At 41.9% G+C, this 19,668-nt stretch overlaps 1 protein-coding gene across 1 annotated transcript in view; it reads left to right on the forward strand.

The window, feature by feature from the left end:
- LOC124260354 (tonsoku-like protein) overlaps window positions 1-19,668 on the forward strand; it is a 43,150-nt gene that overhangs the window by 13,028 nt on the left and 10,454 nt on the right. The window contains 10 exon segments of the mRNA XM_046694644.1: window positions 678-876; window positions 5,476-5,549; window positions 6,482-6,562; window positions 8,029-8,265; window positions 9,277-9,394; window positions 15,387-15,543; window positions 15,659-15,706; window positions 16,705-17,350; window positions 17,352-17,509; window positions 17,945-18,095. Of these exon segments, the coding sequence (XP_046550600.1) occupies window positions 678-876; window positions 5,476-5,549; window positions 6,482-6,562; window positions 8,029-8,265; window positions 9,277-9,394; window positions 15,387-15,543; window positions 15,659-15,706; window positions 16,705-17,350; window positions 17,352-17,509; window positions 17,945-18,095 (1,869 nt within the window).

Below are 19,668 nucleotides of genomic sequence, written 5' to 3' on the forward strand. Positions count from 1 at the left end.
ATATTGTTTGATATCCATGAGTGAGACAAAAGGTTTGCTGTTCAATCAGGTGTCTGTATAAAGAGAGTGAAACAGTAAGGGAAGATAACTCCATACAATGGGGACATGCTTTTGGCATCCATTCATGTGTTCACTCTTGTATCACATTTGTTTACGGTAAAGAATGGCCATGTTCCAGTATTATTCTAATGTTAAACATTACAATTGATGTAACTGCTCTAATAAAAAAGATGACGATTGATGATAGACATGTTGAAACACTTTTCAAAGCGGATGTCAAAGTTTATATTTATTGCCTTGTATGAGTAATAAACCAATAAAGCATGTGCAACAATATGCAGTGCTGGAGTTTAATTGTTGACAGTCGATTCGCACATGGAAACCACCCAATGTAGCTCTCCTGTATGACAAGCATGGGTTCCTACTTTGTTCTGGGCCTATTTCACAGAGAAATCTTAGCACTGACTTTTGGGAGACATGAACAGAGTGGGTAGCCTAGTGGTTAAAGCGTTCACTCGTCACGCCGAAGACCCGGGTTCGATTCCTCACATTGGCACAATGTTTGAAGCCAATTTCTGGTGTCCCCTGCCATGATATTGCTGGGATATTGTTAAGAGCGGCGTAAAACCATACTCACTCACTCACTCAGTGTGTCTCATCTGTATGTGTGATGTCAGATTCAGGTGTTGAAGTCCCTGGTTGAAGTACAGAAGGTCTTCAGGCAGAAGACTCATCAACAGCAGACTGAAGACAAGCTCCGCAAGCTGAGGGACAAATATGGCATCTCGTCTGGGGATGAGCTGTCTGACTCGGAGCTGGACACCCAGCAGTCAGAGGAGGATGGAAACCTCAGCATCGCGGAGTTGACAGAGTCAGGTAACAGTCCTTGGAAGCTATAGTGGCAGTATTGAAAACTTAGGTTAAGGTGCATGAAACACATATGTACTTCTGGTTTTTTTTCAGTTCTCGATATTATGTGAGTGTAGATCACTATATTAAGTAAAGCAAAGATAAATATTTGCTCCACTATACAACATGGTTTGGTTTGGTTGTTGTTTAATGCCACACTCAGCAATATTCCAGCTATATGGTGGTGGTCTGTAAATAATCGAGTCTTGACCAGACAATCCAGTGATCAACAGCATCAGCATCGATCCCCGCAATTAGAAAATCATGACATGTGCCAACCAAGTTAGCGAGACTGACCACCGGATTCCGTTAATCTCCTCTTATGACAAGCACAGGTTGCTGAAGACCAATTCTAACCCGGATCTTCACATGTCTATACAACACAGAAACTTTTGGTTCTTTTTCAGAAGTCCTGGGGTACATATAAGCTTTAAAATGTCCATTTAAAAACCTATGACAGTTGTAACTATATTTTAATAAAAATATTTACAAAACAAAAAACACATTTTTGTCCTGTGAGACCACCCCTACAGGGCCCCTCAGGGACTCCCCTACAGCCAAGAGCAGGTAACTCTAGCCGTCTACCTTGTACCTCACTTTTTCAAGCTGTCGTTCTACTGGAACGACGTGCATGGTTCATTCTAGATGGAATTTATATGTTAGTATTTTCATTCATAAATTGTTGTAACTTTGCCGTATGGTTGCCCATTTCCAGCCATGTGGCAGGCAAAATGGCGGACCACCCGGTTTGCATTCATCCTTTTTATGTGTTGCTAGCGTTTCACTTTCACCAAGTAAGGATGTCTATATATAATATTTATTTCATATGTTAGGCTTGCCTTAATATAATTCGCTTTCAGTGAATTTACGGTAAGTCTTGGTTGGTAATTTAGCATGTATGTATCGTATTACATGTTGGCATGTTCAGTTTAATTAAATTGCTTTGGCTTTTAGTGTTTGATATCGCCCGTGCATAATAATTGTTGCTGTTTGCTTGTGTATATATCTTATATGTTCTATGCAACAGCTACATAACATGGTTCTGTTTGTTGCAATTTAAGCCCTGCATTATATGCAGCGCTACAATACCTCCCCAAGACCCTCACCTGGTGTGGTTACGTTGCTTCCCAGTAAATCTTCCTCGGGTGCCCTTAGAAGACCAAGTGCAAGCAGTCATTGCACTGCCAACCTCTGGGATCCAATGCCTTTTGCCCAACATCCCTGTTGTGCAGCCGACTTTCCATATTCCTTCGGGGGTGGGAGAAAGTCACCTCAAATCCCTGGGTCCTGTCCACGCTCAGGGATGGCCATTTGCTGCAGTGGAAGCGAGCCCCCCCTTCCCTTCTCCGGGAATTGTCACACTCCAGTGCCGACTTCTCAGGAGAAGATACGCTCTGTGCCGAGGTCCAGTCGTTGCTGGACAAGGCAGCCATCGAGGTGGTTCTGTCCACATATTTCCTGGTGATGAAGAAGGACGGAGGGTTCAGACCCATTCTAAATTTCAAAGGGGTGAACGACATGGTAGAGGTGCCGTCTTTCAAGATGGAGACACTGCACTCAGTGATCTCTTCTGTAGAGGCAGGGGTCAATCAACCTCAAAGACGTAAACCTTCATGTCCCGATGCAGGTTCAGGAAATACCTCAGGTTTTCCTTCAACGGGAAGTGCTATCAGTTGTGTGTGCTCCCCTTCGGCATCTCCACGGTGCCAAGGGTGTTCACCAAAGTCATGCTCATTCCAGCTGAGATTGCCAGGGCACAGGGCAACTGTTGTTTCCCGTACCTGGACGACTGGCTACTCAGAGCGCTTGCAACAATTGAGTCGGAAATCCACACAGACAGTGATGGATACTCTCACCAAGTTGGGTTGGATTATCAATCTCAAGAAATCAGAGCTGGTACCAACACAGGATCTGGTTTTCTTTGGGGGCGAGATTCGAGACACAGCGGGGCATAGTTTCCCTGTCTCGAGACCGCATTTCCAAAGTTCAGAGGGTTGCTCGACGTGGACATGGCTCCAGTTGCTCGGCAGCATGGTGGCGACCGTGGACATAGTTTGGGGTGCACGTCTGAGGATGCAACTCGGTGGTTGATTCCTCACTTCGGGCCTTTGGTCCTAGAGGCGACCCTGCACATCAGTATGTTAGAATTGAGAGCAGTTAGTATTCGAACGCTTTATGGAACAGGTTCGGAGCCAAATTGTTCGTCTAGGGATGGACAACCAGACGGTGATGACCTATATCCTGAAGCAAAGCGGTATGGTGTCCCTGTCTCTTCTTCAGCAGGCTTGGCAGTTTCTGTTTTCGTGCGATCAGTTCGACATTCTGGTGATGCCTGTTTATCTCCCAGGGGTAGACAACATCCATGCAGACGTGCTCTCACGACGTATACTAGCCCCTCACGAGTGGATGCTCAACCGGGGAATATTCAGGATTATCGTATCGTCCACCTTCCTGTACCAGCATAGTGGCTTTCGCCATCCTTGATCCTGACCACGACCACAGCACAGTTCACCACAGTCCAGTTCACCATGGAGACTGAAGATCAACACAAACTGCCCTTCCTTGATGTAACACTCGACAACTCATCCAACAAGATCACTCCCTCTGTCTATAGAAAACCAACACACACGGACCAGTATATCCACTTTCTATCCAACCATTACCCACAAATCAAGCAAGCCATAGTTTCTACCCTAACCAGACGTGCCAAGGCTATCTGCGACCCAGCACAACTCCATAATGAAATTGACCACCTCAAAACAACCTTCATCACCCTCAACGGATATCCCAAGAAACTTGTAGAGCAGACTATCGCCACCACCCTCCAGCCACAAAATCACAGTCCAACCAAATCTGAACCAGCTTACATCTGAATCAATATTCCTTACCAAGGCCAGATTAGCCATCACATCCGTCGACTCCTTAGAAATACTGCCAGTGTTGATGTGACATTTTATTCCGACAAAACCTTAAAAACCATCCTGAGAACGAATAGAAGAGCAATCGATAGAGTTGCAGCAATCGACAAGAACCAGCCCAGAAACGTTGTGAAAAATAAATCAAGAAGTTATTATCCATAAGATTTGTCTTGTATTACTACACCAACTTCTAAATTCCTTTGAAGAATTTCCTTGGTGTCGTTTTTTTTATCATACTCCTATTAAAATGGACATTTTTATCCCCCACAACGCGTTTTGCGGGGGGTATTAAAATGGACTCCGTCCGTGCGTAAGCGCGTGCGTGCGTCCGTCTGTCCATGCACTTTTGTCTTTTCCGGAGCAGAACTCTAAAACCGTTCACTGTTTCTTCACCAAACTTGGCACATAGATAGATCTTGTGGTGTACTGGTGCCTTTTGGTAGTTTTGGAATTCTGAATAAAATATTGTTGGCGTTTCCATGGCAACAGTTTCGACTTAGACTGAAATTAGTGGTAGTGCTCTTTTCCGGAGCAGAACTCTAAAACCGTTCACTATTTCTTCACCAAACTTGGCACATAGATTGGTCTGGTGGTGTACTGGTGCCTTTTGCTAGTTTTGGATTTCTGAATAAAATATTGTTGGCATTTCCATGGCAACAAGCTTGACTAAAACTGAAATTAGTGGTAGTGCTCTTTTCCGGAGCAGAATTCTAAAACCGTTCAATGTTTCTTCACCAAACTTGGCACATACATATATCTGGAATTTTGGAATTCTGAATAAAATAGTTTGGTGTTTCCATGGCAACAAGTTTCACTTTGACTGAAATTGGTGATAGTGCTATTTTCTGGAGCAGAACTTTAAAAACCTTTCAATACCCTCCTTCCACTTTTCTATATACACACCTAAATATTTGACATAATCATAACTCATAGACATAATCATGAAGAGTATTTTGCCATTGCGGGGGATATTGATGACTTTGTCTTCTTGCAATGCTTATATTTAAAATGGACATTTTAATGTTTATATTTAAAATGGACATTTTAATGCTTATATTTCCCCGAGGAAGACTTTCTTCAAAGAATCAATAACCTCTAAGGTTTGTATGAGTTTCTGGGACAAACCTTTGGCACCTGATTGTATATGGTTACAATCTAACATCCAAAGTACATGCAGAAATACCCCCCTAACATTTGTTGGACCAATCTGTATTTACCTGGATTAAGAACATGTAACAGAGTAAAAAGAAAAGTCATTCATGTGGAATGGCTATTTGTATGTTGTTGTACCAATTTTTAAATTGAAAGTCCTTTTGGGAAATGTTACCTTCTTTAAAGCTTTGTTTTGCCTTCCTGAATATATTTTCATTGCAGTGGTATCTATCATTCCTATCCTTGTATAGAATAGAATTTCACTTCCTAAGAGGTTATTTAAAGGATCGGGTAGTCTGGGTTGATAGCTTGGTTGGTGCATGTCATCGTATCCCAGTTGTGTTAATCTATGCTCATGATGTCAAACACTGGATTGTCTGGTCCAAACTCAATTATTTACAGACCGCCACCATATAACTGGAATATTACTGCATGTAGAGTTAAACAACAAACACACACACAAGAAACATACATTGATGCTTTCTTCAAATTCCAGATTGTTCTGATGAGGAGTTGTCTGCCCCAAGCACAACAGGTTCTGTCAGGAGGAGGGTACAGACAAAACCAAAAGTAACAAACCACTTAGTTCGCTAGACCTTACTAAGTAATGGTTAGGTGAGGTGAAATTGGGTTTAACGTCGTGCTTGAGAATATTTCGCTCATATGACGACGTGCATGCATGTGTATGTGTATGTGTGGCTGCTTGTACTAGCCCAGACTTAAGCTGGTTTTATAGTGCTAGCCCACTGAGATACCATGCCGCAGTGAAGCATGAATACCCCACTCAGACACATTATACTGACACCGAACTGACCAGTCCTTGTTGTACTCATTAATGCCGAGAGCCAGACAGGGACCAACAAGTACCATATTTTAACGTCTTTTGGTATGACGCGGTCGGGGATCGAACCCACGACCTTCCACTCTCCGGGCGGACGCTCTAACCACTACACCACGGAGGCGGTTACTAAGTAATGGAGGTATCCTGTGTACATCATTGCTAGGACTGGATACTGATGTATGTCTCTACATCCTGTGTACATCATTGCTAGGACTGGATACTGATGTATGTCTCTACATCCTGTGTACATCATTGCTAGGACTGGATACTGATGTATGTCTCTACATCCTGTGTACATCATTGCTAGGACTGGATACTGATGTATGTCTCTACATCCTGTGTACATCATTGCTAGGACTGGATACTGATGTATGTCTCTACATCCTGTGTACATCATTGCTAGGACTGGATACTGATGTATGTCTCTACATCCTGTGTACATCATTGCTAGGACTGGATACTGATGTATGTCTCTACATCCTGTGTCTGTGTTGTTTCTACAACTGTCTGTATGGAAGGATTAGCAGAGTTATGCTCAGATTAGATTTGATGAGATTTTGCCTGTTTGAAATACATTCAAGACTATTCATTAATTTGTGGATAACACTCATACGACCAAGTTTCTGATTAGTTTTTCATACACAGCCATGATGTGTTGCAGGTGAATGAGAAGGGAGAGACACAACTGCATCGAGCATGTATAGAGGGGAATGTGAAGAAAGTTAAAACACTGCTGGAGAAGGTAGGTGACGCTTCTGACAGACGCTTGCTTCTGTGTAGTACAGGGTATTAACAATATGAACACAGTCAGCTGTCTTGAGATTAGAAATATGGTCAGCTGGTACTGTACAAGTATTTGTTGGTATATTTTTGTTAATCCAGTAATTTGATCTGGTTGTTTAAAATATATAGAGAGATTAACTGTTCATCAAAACCAGGGCCCCTATTCTTGAAAGGATTCTAGCCCTAGGATATCCTAACTTTGATCATAGGTTCCTACCTTATTCTCCAAAAGTATCCTAGCGCTAGGATATCCTAACTTAGGACAAATACTAGGATAGGTTCTGACTTGTCCTGAGTCTATCTTCGTGGAAGTCAACATAGTGTGGTTCTTGCAATTGTTTGTTCACCAATTTTGATGCTGGCAAACAAAATAACTCACCTAAATTACATTAGAATTTACAACAGCACACAGTTTTGATGTGTTACGAAGAGGTTTTTGAGTATATATTATCGATTTATCGATAATGAATAGACACACTTGTTGCAATGCACATATTCTTTAGATCTACAAAAGAGATTTGTTCAATTCTTACCTATGCTCGGCCTTTTTAATCACAACATTGCTCTGTTCAGTCACATTTCGTGAAATGTCAATGTCAAGGCCAACTTGATAGGGGAAGTAACTCCTATTTATTTCCTAGGTGAATTTTTCAGTTTGTGAGATGACGCATAATGAGAGTTCAAGTCATGATTTTCATTAAAAAACAAATACAATGAAAATATTTTTGCACATATCTTTAATATCCTTATTGTTTTTTTGGCATACTTTCAAATTCTGAAGTAAAATTGTTATCACCTTGTCGAAAAATGAATTTTCAAAAACTTAAAACTACTATAATGTGATGAAAATATTGAACAATTTCTTCTAGATCTACCAAGTCTATCAAAAGCTGAATTTCCTTATATTATGTGTTTTTATATGGAATGAATTATGGGTATTATTTAGGGGAAGCCCCAACTTAATGAAGGTTTTTCTATCTCACCTTCTGAAGAGTTCGCTATCCTTGCTAGCTCAAGTTAGGACAGGGATAGGATCATTTGGAGAATGGGTCTTATCCAAATGGTAGGATGTCCTAACTTCTGTCTTAACTACGTAGGATCTGTCTTAGCTGGGACACTTTCGAAAATAGGCCCAGGGCTTCATTTGCAGATTTGATCCGAGCACAACTATTGCAGTGCACATAACCTAATCATTGCCTTACCACTATCCTAGGATATCTTGGTGGAATGAGGACCTGCCGCTTCCTTATCTTGCATCAGTTAGAAAGTCATCAGTGCTTGACTCTTCATATACTCTGCAAGACAGACAACACAATCAGTTTCAGTAGTTCTAACCCACTCGTCAATGTTTAACGACAAAATTGTTGACATGCAGTGAGTTTTATGGCTACTCATTCTCCCAGGAATCATTTATCTGAATTTTAGGGCCATCCAGTGAACCCCCGTGATTATTGTGGGTGGATTCCCCTGCATGAGGCTGCCAATCATGATCATTATGAAGTGGTCAAGTGCCTCCTGGAGCATGGCGCTACGGTCAACGACAGAGGAGGCAAGCACTGCGGTGGCATCACACCGCTCATCGATGCTGCCAACTGCGGCAACACGGAGATCATGAACATCCTGCTTCAACATGGGGCCAATATCCACAACAAGGATGATGATGTATGTATGCTGACACTAGAACAATTATCGCGATCAGTTTGGAATATTTGTCTTCAATTTTTGTTGATATAAGTGTCTCATGTTATGGTTCGTTGTTTTTTGTTTGGCTTGGGTAATCAGGAAGGCACCCAGTGTAAGTAACCCTGTTAAACAGTGAAATATGATGGGGCTACAACTATGGACAGTACTTGGTTGATGACCAATTTGGAAGATAACTCGCACACAAAACAGACTGATTGTGTCCTAACTTTTGCCTTAAACATTTGAACCCACTTGTTCAAACATGGCCCTTTGTCTTTTTTCAGAAATTTTAGAGTTGTTGTTTGTTTGAACTAATATTGATACATTTAGATGCAGATGCAGCTTTGCTCGCATGCTGCAGACCACTGGTTTGGGTTTTAAGGGTATAAGGCTGCCATCTTATTATTGTAGAATTGTTCACTGCTCATTTATAGAAGCATTCACCTCTCCAACCAACAAACTCCGCCACACTTTACAATTTTCCCGACGTAAACCTTCATTACTGATGAAAGAGTTTGAATGATTAATGTATCTTAATACATAACAGTTCAACACCAGTTTGTATGATAGGTCAGTGTACTGATACGGGGCGATGGGGTAGCCTAGTGGTTAAAGTGTTTGCTCGTCACGCCGAAAACCCGGGTTCGATTCCCCACATGGTTACAATGTGTGAAGCCCATTTCTGGTGTCCCCGCCGTGATATTTCTGGAATATTGCTAAAAGTGGCATAAAACCAAACTCACTGGCTCAATGTACTGATACAGTAGGATATGTAAAATGGCTATTGGGATGTTGATGTTATTGGGCTGTTCATTATATATTTCAGTACATCAGATCATTTGAATCTTTAGTCAAGTAAAATTGTACTTTTGTTACCTTTCCATGCATCATGTATATTGCATATTGATTATTGTATCATGACCGTATGTATTGTCCAAACACTAATTGATATAGATTTGAACTGTACTAGACAATGATTCTTTACCTCAGGGCCAAACAGCACTAGACTGCCTGCGAGCTTGGTATCAGCGTTGTGAGGACACATTGAGCCGAGAGGTGATGCTGTCATACGCCCATGTTGAGGCCATGCTGTCGGGTGGGATGAAAGGTGAGGGGAGATAACTCTAGTCTTGTGTGAAGTGACACCTAATGGGTGCATGGTCATACCCATGACTGCTGCAAATGCCTCTGGCACATAGATGTACTAAAATTATTCTCCCACCTCAATCCCTGCCCTCCTTATTACCAGACTCTTGCCTCACACAATTATATCAACCTATCGCTAAAATGGATAGAATTATCGTTAAAATGCTGCATTTTATCAGAAATGAGCGGGCCACTGTAACTTGAAAATGCCCCCAAATTGCTTGACGACGGGCCATTAGCATGCCCATTGTTAGGTGACGTCATAAGGAGCTCAGCTCTTGATGTTCAATCACCTACGGCTCGTTTGAACTTGGGTTCAATATTGACGATATTTCTGACTTACATTCGACTCACATGTACCTGTGCCATTATGCACTTTCTTGCCGGTGCCAACCTTAACAATTGTACCATAAATTACAACATGCAGCAATGAAAACATCGACTGGAACTCTTGGCGTTGTTGAGCATTGAAAAAAAATGGCGGCTCGTAGTATGGGAAAAGGTCAAGGTCGAATGTCGTCACTCTCAAAAGTGACGTCTGTTTTGTTCTATGCCATTTCCATATTTGTAAAACGTGTTTCAGTGACCTCCATCGTTTGTTGTTAGCAGTAAATGCTTCAAAACCGATACCATTTATTTTTTCTTATCCAGACTCATGCTAATTATGCTTGTCTCGTTCCTTTTGCGAATGATAGTGGAACACTTGAAATCCCTTGAAGTGCCCTTCTAAAAAAGCGGACATAAAATCACTCACCCAAGAGTAGCGTCCCTTTCCTCTCTTTTGGCACCCAAATGGTCACATGATCGGCCATATATGTCACTCTCTCCTTCTTTGCCCTTGAGGACAGTTGTGAGAGCACCTGGGTCCTTATACTGCACATATCCTTTTATATTTTCGGACCTTACATCAAAATTATTGCTGTATACAGTTTTTAGGATTATATTCTACATTACGGTTTGAAATTTGATCTGAATTTCTGTTGTTTGACATGTGTTTTCTTCATGTTTACATTTGATGAAAACTTGTATTCGTTGTAGGTACCGAGTGTCTGCGGCTGACCCTCATTTATTATGTCCTAATTGCACTGTTTCATGTTCTTTCAGCTCTCGCTGTAAGTTTTGTGTAAATTTAACTTTGGTTGAATTTACTAATTACCTTTTTTCCATCCATAGACGTGCTAAGGACTGGGTACGAAGGTATTCACAAGTCATGTCTAAATCGAGTGATTGCGCTGATAACCGTGTGTTAACCACTGCTGCAGATATTCATAATTCCAGTGAATTGCTGAACGTTTCTCGGGAGCAGGTCGATGTACCAGTGGTGAACGCCGGAGGCCATAAGAGATCATCGTCTACTGAGCTGACCCCATCGCAGATAAAGAAGGCTAAATCATCATCTTCGCAGAAGAAGAAGGCTACTACCATGAAGACTTCAGCGAAGTCTAAGATCAGCTCTACACAGAAGACGAGGTCTTTCTCAGCCGAGATTGTTCCTCCGGAAGAAGCAGATGTTTATGATGATCCACCCATCCTCATACCTGAATTCACCATCGTCAGTAAGAAGACGAAGCCTGCTTCTACAGCTACATCGGCATTGTTATCAGCGCAGACATTGACAGAAGACCTTCATTCAACGCAGACATCGGGTACCAGAGATAGCAGCAGCGTCAACTCTTCACAAGTGCAGCGAGCCTTAGATGACGTCTTTTCAGTATCAGATGCATCATCCCTGCAGCAGTCTCTTCAGACAACGCAGAACTTCAACCCAGGACTGTTCATGCAACAGTTTACAGACCAGATGATGTCGATGATGGAGCGTCGCTCCGCTCAGGAGAAGGCTGCTATGAAGACCTCTACAACGACTACTAGCCTGCGTGAAGGCTCTACAGTCTCCCCACCACATTCGGATTAAGAGGGAAGCCTGTGAGAAGGCTCACGGACACGACGATCTTCCCCATCTGAAGTGAGGAGTGCTACCAACGCTCACCTTTCCACCGATCAACCCGATCTCTCAAGTATCAGACAACCTCTGCGCAGCTTTTGATAAAGCCACCAAGTGGCAGAATCAGCACATCCCGACGTTCAACGCCAGGAAATTCCCTCTACATAGGATGGAACCCTTCCTGAAGGCTCCAGAGGTTGATGATGACTACAAGATTATCACTGACTCCTGTCAGAGAACTTACAAGATTGAGGATAAGAAGTTAGCGCAGCTGGATACAACCACCAGACGTACTTCTTCGGATTAGCCAGATCGGGGGCTATCAACGAAACTCTCATCTCGAAGTTCAAGAATTCATCCGCCGAAGAAGACCGGATGATATACTCAGCTCTACTAATGCAGAAGAGGGACCATCACAGTTTATGTCGGAGCACCTAGCATCCACATCAGCGGGCATGATTCTCTTGAGAAGACAAGGGTTATTGTCAGCATGCACTTGCAGTGAACGCTTCACCAAGTCCTTATACAGAGCCCCATGGTCAGCATCTTACATCTTCGGAGGAGGAATTGAAGAAGTCGTCAGAGAAGTCTCTCAGTTTGCAGGAGTCCGGGGAGCCAGAGAAAAGAAGTATTCCAGCATGAAAGGAGGATGGGGCTCCTTTCATCGCCCAACCGGAGCTCCTAGAGGTAATCCCGGAAGAGGCCGAGCACCTAGTGTTGCAAGAGGAATCAAGAGCTGAAGGCCAGGTTTGGAACGACTGGAGTCTTCCACCCCCAGCCGTTCCTGTACAACCTTCGACAGTGGGTGGGCGTCTTCAACGGTACTGGGAGAATTGGAAAATACTACAGGATGACTACGTATCCCAGATACTGCGCAGATGGTACAAGATACAGTTGGAAGCCACTCCGCCGCTCACAAGCAACCCGATGGCCTTCAACTATGCAGCCGACCAGATAGAGAAACTGGACGATGCTATCAAGACCCTACTCGACAAAGAGGCAGTAGAAGAGATAGATCAAGATCTCATCAAGCCAGGGTTTTACTCCCCAATTTTCCTGGTACCGAAGAAGAATTCCAAGAAGAAATTTCAGCTCATCTACAACATGAGGAAGTTCAATCGGGAGTATCGACGCAGACCGGCAAAATTCAAGATGATACATCTTCCTCAGCTCCAACATCTCGTTCATCCAGCAGACTACCTCGCCAGCATAGATCTGCAAGATGCGTACCTCCACATCCCGATACATCAGGACTCAAGGAAATACCTACGATTCCTTTTCAAAGGACATTACTTCCAGTGGAAGGTTCTACCGTTTGGAATATCGTCGGCCCCCTGGTTCTTTACTTTAGTGACCAAGCCCATCGTCACATATCTACATCGTCGAGGTCTATGCAGTTGTTTCTACCTGGACGAAGGGATTCAAGCTTATCACGATCCCAGTCAACTCAGACTGCAACTAGACTTCATCATCAGGCTGCTCACTCAACTAGGATGGCTAGTAAATCTCCTCAAGTCGGAATTGGAGCCGAAACAAGATCTGCAATTTCTAGGCATTCGACTCATCCCACCACTGAATCTCATAGTCGTTCCAGAGGATCGTTGGGTCAAGATACAACAGATGATATTTCAAGCAATGCTCTCTCTGTTGACACTACGTGCTTGGCAAAGCATGCTCGGTCTATTCACCTCAGCTCAAGACATGACTCGCAGAGGGAGATTACAGTTGCGCCCACTACAAGTATTTGTGAACGCCCACCTAGACAGCCTAGATCCGTTAATACTACTGGACAGCCTGAAACCATATCTCCTATGGTGGACTCAGAAGTCGAACGTTTGCGGAGGAACCTTTTGTCAGAGCCGGTTTACAACACTCATCTCTATGTGGATGCCTCCCTACAAGGATGGGGTGCGCACTTCAACAACGAAGTGGCAGCAGGAAAGTGGTCGAGTCAGGATCAGAAGTCACACATCAATCTGTTGGAGATGAAAGCAGTAATCAACGCTTTACAACATTGGTCCAGCGTACTAAAGAACGCACGACTCATGGTACACACGGACAACTCCACAGTGGCGTTTTACATCAACAAACAAGGGTCAACAAGATCAACAAGTCTGCTGCAACTCAGCTTTCTCCTGTTCAGCATAGTCGATGACCTGACCCTATCTCGTCCACTATAACCATCCCTGAAGGGATTTTATCGCCAAGAACCAACTGCCTGGTCAGCCTGACAGACAGTTCCACATCCTAGCACTATCTACAGTCCTTGGGCCACAGGATACGCAGGATCTATCCTTATGCCCAGTCAGAGCACTTAAAGTCTACTTACAGAGAACTAAAACAAGGAGACGAAAATTCAAGCCTATTCATCCCCTTATCCAACGAGACGCCCACGGAAGTCTCTCGGACAACGATATCGATCTGGATGAGAGCGGTTATACTAAGGGCCTATAAAGCAGCAGGACTTGAGCCTGCACAAGCCTCCAATCCACATGAAGTCAGAGCCCTGGCGTCAACACTTGCTCTGCATGGAAACTGCTCGATTACAACTATAATGGAGGGCTGCTTTTGGAGATCGAACACGGTGTTTGCCAACCACTACCTCAGAGACATTGCCACCGAAGACGTCTCAGGCATTCACCAGTTTGGGCCACTTGTTGTAGCACAACAACTAACAACTAACGGTTCCACAAAGGCGCTGAGTAAATCTCACCCCTTTTATCACCTGACTTGTGAAAACCAACGCTCTGGAGAGCAATGGCTATAAGTCCATGCACACGTCTGGGACAGACTAGCATGAGTGATAGACCCTGTACTTGTATAGGACATACTTGTACAAGAAGAAGGGTCGCATCTCCACTTGATGCACGCATCAAGAGATGGAGTTGCAATAGATAACTAATGGAATATTAGTATATCTAAAATCCACACGAAAATGTCAGGAGAAGTTTCGGAAGAAATCTGACAAGTTGTGGTCCCCCCAGACTCTTCAGAGAGAAGTTAAAAGAACAGAATCTTCAACAGTGCCGTCATAAGTTCCCAAGAGGGGTAATGCAGGACTTAAATCTACAACCAGTAAATCCAGAATGTGGCCTGACCCACCACCGTTTCCGACGGAGTCTGCAAGCATAATTAGCATGAGTCAGGATAAGGAAAAATAAGCAATTTTCTGACTAAAATTGATATTTTATACTTATCCTGACTCATGAGGTTAGCCCTCCCAACCTCCCCTCTTATGGCACTCTGGATTTCCCTGTAAATCCGGGTGTCGGGCTTACATACGGAGAGAGTGACAAATATGGCTGATCATGTGACCATTTGGGCGCCAAAGGGGAGGAAAGGGACGCTACTCGTGGGTGAGTGATTTTACGTCCGCTTTTTTAGAAGGGCACTTCAAGGGATTTCAAGTGTTCCACTATCATTCGCAAGAGGAAGGAGACAAGCATAATTAGCATGAGTCAGGATAAGTATAGAATATCAATTTTAGTCAGAAAATTACATGTTTTTATTTTATTAAAAATTCTATCCATTTTAGCTATAATAACTGCAACGCTATTTTTCAGGGCATCATCATTTGCAGATGCATTCGGTCTTTTCAACTGCCCTCCTTTGTTGGGCAGTTAATGAAAGACCTAAGGCTTCTGCAAATGATAATGCCCTGAAAAATAGTGTTAACTTTATATTATAGCTCCTATTGACTAAAAAACATCTTTGTGACCTTCTTTCTTGTTGAAGGGCTTTCTTAATTACAAACATGCTTCGTGTCAGTTATACACACACATGCTGTGAACAGTTTGTGCCAAAAGGCATATTACTTACTTCAAAGTTTGTAATGTTTGTTCTGAACCAAACAGGAACCAAATCCAAAGAATGATTTTTTCTGGATATTTTATAGACAGCATGACCTCAGAGTCAGGTTTGAGCATCAATTCTGATACTTTCTGCTAACTATGATTTCACTGGAATACAGCTTATGGCAACATGAAGACAATCACCCACTCTTGCATTACAGGTGGACAGATACCAAGGTCTAACATTAGACCTTTAGACAGGTCTCGACCTCCAGCTGTCCTTGACCTGTATGATGATGACAGCAGCAGCAGAGAAAGTCAGACATTACAAGAGGTCAAGGTCACAGTCAAGAGGAAAAGGACCTCCACTGGTGGCAGGTGAAAATGTTTCCTATTTGAAACCTGACAGATACTTATTGATCATATTAACTGACTTCTTTGACAGCATTTTGAGCAGTATTTCTTACTTTCATCTAAATATTTCAATTTTCAGTAAGTCATCCCGTGCTGTAATAACTTCAGACAGTGAAGGCGGCAGCAGGTTAGTCAGTTAAGGATTCCTTAGAGTACATGTCTTGCTGTCTTTGATTCCACTGTGATATTTTGAAAAGAACACAAGGCCAAATAAAAATAATGTTGTGGTTCCGATTACACCTCTTTAAAATTTAGGGTAGGTAGGTAGGATTTAAAAAATATTTTTTACATATTTTGTTTAGAAGCAAAGTACAAACTAATAACTCTTTTATCAATGTGTAATTGTTTATTTAAACAAGCTTGCAGCCATCATGTCGACTTTCTCTATCAGAATGACCGATGTCTATCGGTGCCCGAAAAAAAACAATGGTATCTGAAAGCTTATTTTATTCATACCGCTTCAAAAAATAGGGTTGGCACCAGAATTCAAGGGTCGGTCGGGTAATTGGAACCACAACATTTAAAAATTTTTTATTTAGGCCCAATTATATTTTGTCTGAAATGAAATAAAATTTGGGGAATATGTTTGGGCACCAGCAAATATTATCAAACCTGTGTTAACATCATATCTGAGCACCTATTACTGCTAAACAGGACATCCTATTACATAAGAACGACCTTTCTTCCAGCTAAAGAGACTGTTGCTTATTTGAATGAGAGAGTGACAGTCAATATGTGTTCGTTAAGAATGCAATCTCCAAAAAGACAATACAGATTATTCTGAAGAACAGTTTCAGGCTCTATGACTCTGCTAAGATCGTCTATTCCTGCTTCAGTGGGATAAACATTTGAAGCGGAAGACATTCCATAGTGCCTGGAAATACTGTCATTCAGGACCATCATTAGACATTCCAAAATATATTTTCTTTGAGTCACCAGTGTAAGACTGAAATAGTAAAACATTTTTCTTCTTTCTGTCTGGGGAATGGTGAGTTCTTGTTAGGCATTTCACTAGTTGGTCAAAGTTTATGAAAGTTCTTTCTTATGTGACATGGTATGTGATGCCCCAGCTCTGATGCTGTGTGTGGTGTTGTACTGCTATTACATCCAGCCCTTGTGTTTCAGTGATGAGGAAGTTGTTCTCCTGTCTCAGACAGCCAGCCAGGAATTTTACCCTAATCCTCTTCTGGAGGACTTGGGTCCACACGGAAGTGCTACAAACAACTACCGCCATGCCATGTCTGGTATCGGTAGTGCATCTCAAAGAGCTGCTGTTGTGGGACCAGCGTATCATAACTCGGTCACTCCCAAGAGTCCCACGTGCTCAAGTGCTTTGCTAGATGCAGATGACTTTGTTGGAGATGACTGGCTTATTGATGACATTCAGCCTCAGAAAAGGAAGAAGTTGGATACTGGAGGAGTGTTTTCAACCTCAGGGTCACGGAAGTCTGGCTCAGCCGATTCCAAACGACAGAAATGTGATACGTCCAAAAGGAAAAGTTTTGTGATTGATGATGATGATAGTGGAGCCAGTGATAACAAGATGGAGGCAGCTCCATCAAACCCTGATGTGTTGAGTGTGGATGATTTTACAGATGATTTTGTTGTGTCAGGTGTTAATAGTGACAATATTGTACAGAGTCGCAGCTCAGCCAATCAATCAAAACTCTCAACTAAATCTAAGCCAAGGCAGATGAAGTTGACAAACTTTACCTCTCAGGGAAAACAGAAGTGCACAAAACAGTGCTTCTGTATACCAGATAGAAAACAATGACTTTGGACCTTCTCAAAATGGGTTCTCAACAATGACTAATACAGGTACTGGTCCTCCTTCATCTAGTCATCAGAGTGTGGCCTTGACCTCCACAGGGGTCATGAGACTCAAGGTCACTATTGATGGTCAGATGTTGTTGGTTCCAGTCCCAGATACGTAAGTTATATTCACATCTCTGGAATCAAAGGCATCAGTATGGAAGATAAAGTGTGGCTTTAAGGTGTTGCTGGAATGTGTGTGCCTTTTGTTTGCAAACCACAAAGACAAAGGCATTTTTGAATAAATTACTCCTTTGTGTTGTTGTTTAAAGAATTCCAGGTCAGTTATTTTGAGTGTCAGATATGCAGTATCTTATATATCTTTACACAAGGCAAGACAGTCCATATTGCCTAGCATTGCTGTTTCTTAAGTACAATCACAGATTATGCACAGAAACTTACTTACACAGAATCATGCACAAGGCCAGATGCTCTGTATTGCCCTGTCTTGCTGCTTCTTAACTTAGTTGCAGATCATGCACAGAAACTTACTATCTACCTTGTCTATTGTATTATATTACATGAAAATATTGATTGATAATTGTCACTACAGCAATCAGAGCATCTCATGGCTGGCCCAGGATGTTGCTCGACGGTATGAGAAAATTCACCAGAAGAAACCTTTGGTTACATTGAGGACTCGTGATGGTGCCATCCTGTCGCCGGATGATGTTGTGTGTATGGTTGTCAGTAACAACGAAGTGGTAAGTAGTTCGTAGTCACAACTAGTAGACATGTGATGGTCTGTTGTTTAAGGAAGTGGCAGTCCAAGGGACTTGTACAATTCTGAACTTTTCATTGCAATTTATATATTCATACAGTCAGGAAGTAAAAGTAGAATGGGAAAATTAAATACTTTGTTCACCACTTAATTGTTCATCATCAGAGCTACAGATAACTGTTTGGGTCATTGAGTTATGTACTCGCTTGTGTTCATCTCAATTGGGTATCCTAATTTTCCTTTCAGTAACCAAATAAATTGCACTCACCTCACTCAAACTCATTTGGGTATTTTGCCATTTTCCATTAATTTTAAAAACATAATAAAGTTTAAATGTTAGTGTTTGTTATTTATATTTGATCTGTGATATGAGAAACGATAAGAAGACTACAAGTTGCGAAGTTCATGTCCTGAAATAGAATCTCTCAATATACCTCAGTTATTTTATCTATCCACCTGTACGCAAGCAAAGATTTTACATTTGTGTACGCATTTAAGGTCACATTTACTGAGTATTTACAAAAATTCAAGCTTACTTGTACGGAATAGACTTAATAGGAATTGAGTTTTCACATAATAGATATTTGCGTAATTACGCAGATACGCAGCTTATCTGTACCTCTGCATCAAGTTGTTCATTGATGGAAAAGTAGTATAGGGAACACTAAACATGATCAGTGTCTATCTACTTGAATGGGAGCTGATTCTCGGAATCAGGATTTTGTGGAAATAAAATTGTTTAACCCCCTGGATGCCACAGGGACATATGTCCTTCCCCTTCAACCCTCACTTTGAAGTCCAATAAAAATCAAAATATCCCACGCACACAAATAAACTTCACAGTTTTGAATTCTGCGGGAGATTTCCTGTTTCTTGATACCATCCATTATTATTTTAGACAAAGCTCGAGTGCTGAAAATGACCTTTTAAAATAGGCTTCATCGAAAATGTCGCCATTTTTTACACAGTACAAAGTTGCGATTCACAGTGTTATTTGCTGTATGTTTTGAAATGTGAAAATCGGATAATTACTGGTAGTATTGAATTTCAAAAATAACATATTCATGATCACTGATATCAGTTTTACATGAAATCGCTAATGATAATTCTGAAACGTTGCGGATGAATCTAGAATTGGTTGGGATGTTTTCGAAAATACACTTACATGAACGCCGTAGAGTGCTTATCCGCTTTACCGGATAGCGTTTACAAAATCATGTTTCGCAAAGGCCGGTATTGAGACACCTACTACATCACGTACATTTCTTATTCAGCTTCGAAAAATGCACCACTGAATTCCCCATACATTTTAGAATCGAATTACAAATGGTTTTTGTCACCAATACCAACTGTCTAGATAAAATGAGACGAACCATAATGGGTGTGAAAACGAATGCTGTGCTCGAAAGACTGCGCCTGTTTGAAATGTAAACAAAGACAAATTCCGATTTTACACTGCGTAGCATTTTCAGCAAAGCCACCATTTTGTAAGAAATCGATCAACAGTAGTGATGTCATACGTCAACATTGTTGTACATATTAGGCAATTTCTTTGA

The sequence above is a fragment of the Haliotis rubra genome, unplaced genomic scaffold (assembly GCF_003918875.1).
Source record: "Haliotis rubra isolate DU_JTF1 unplaced genomic scaffold, ASM391887v1 Scf76, whole genome shotgun sequence".
Taxonomy (NCBI): Eukaryota; Metazoa; Mollusca; class Gastropoda; order Lepetellida; family Haliotidae; genus Haliotis; species Haliotis rubra.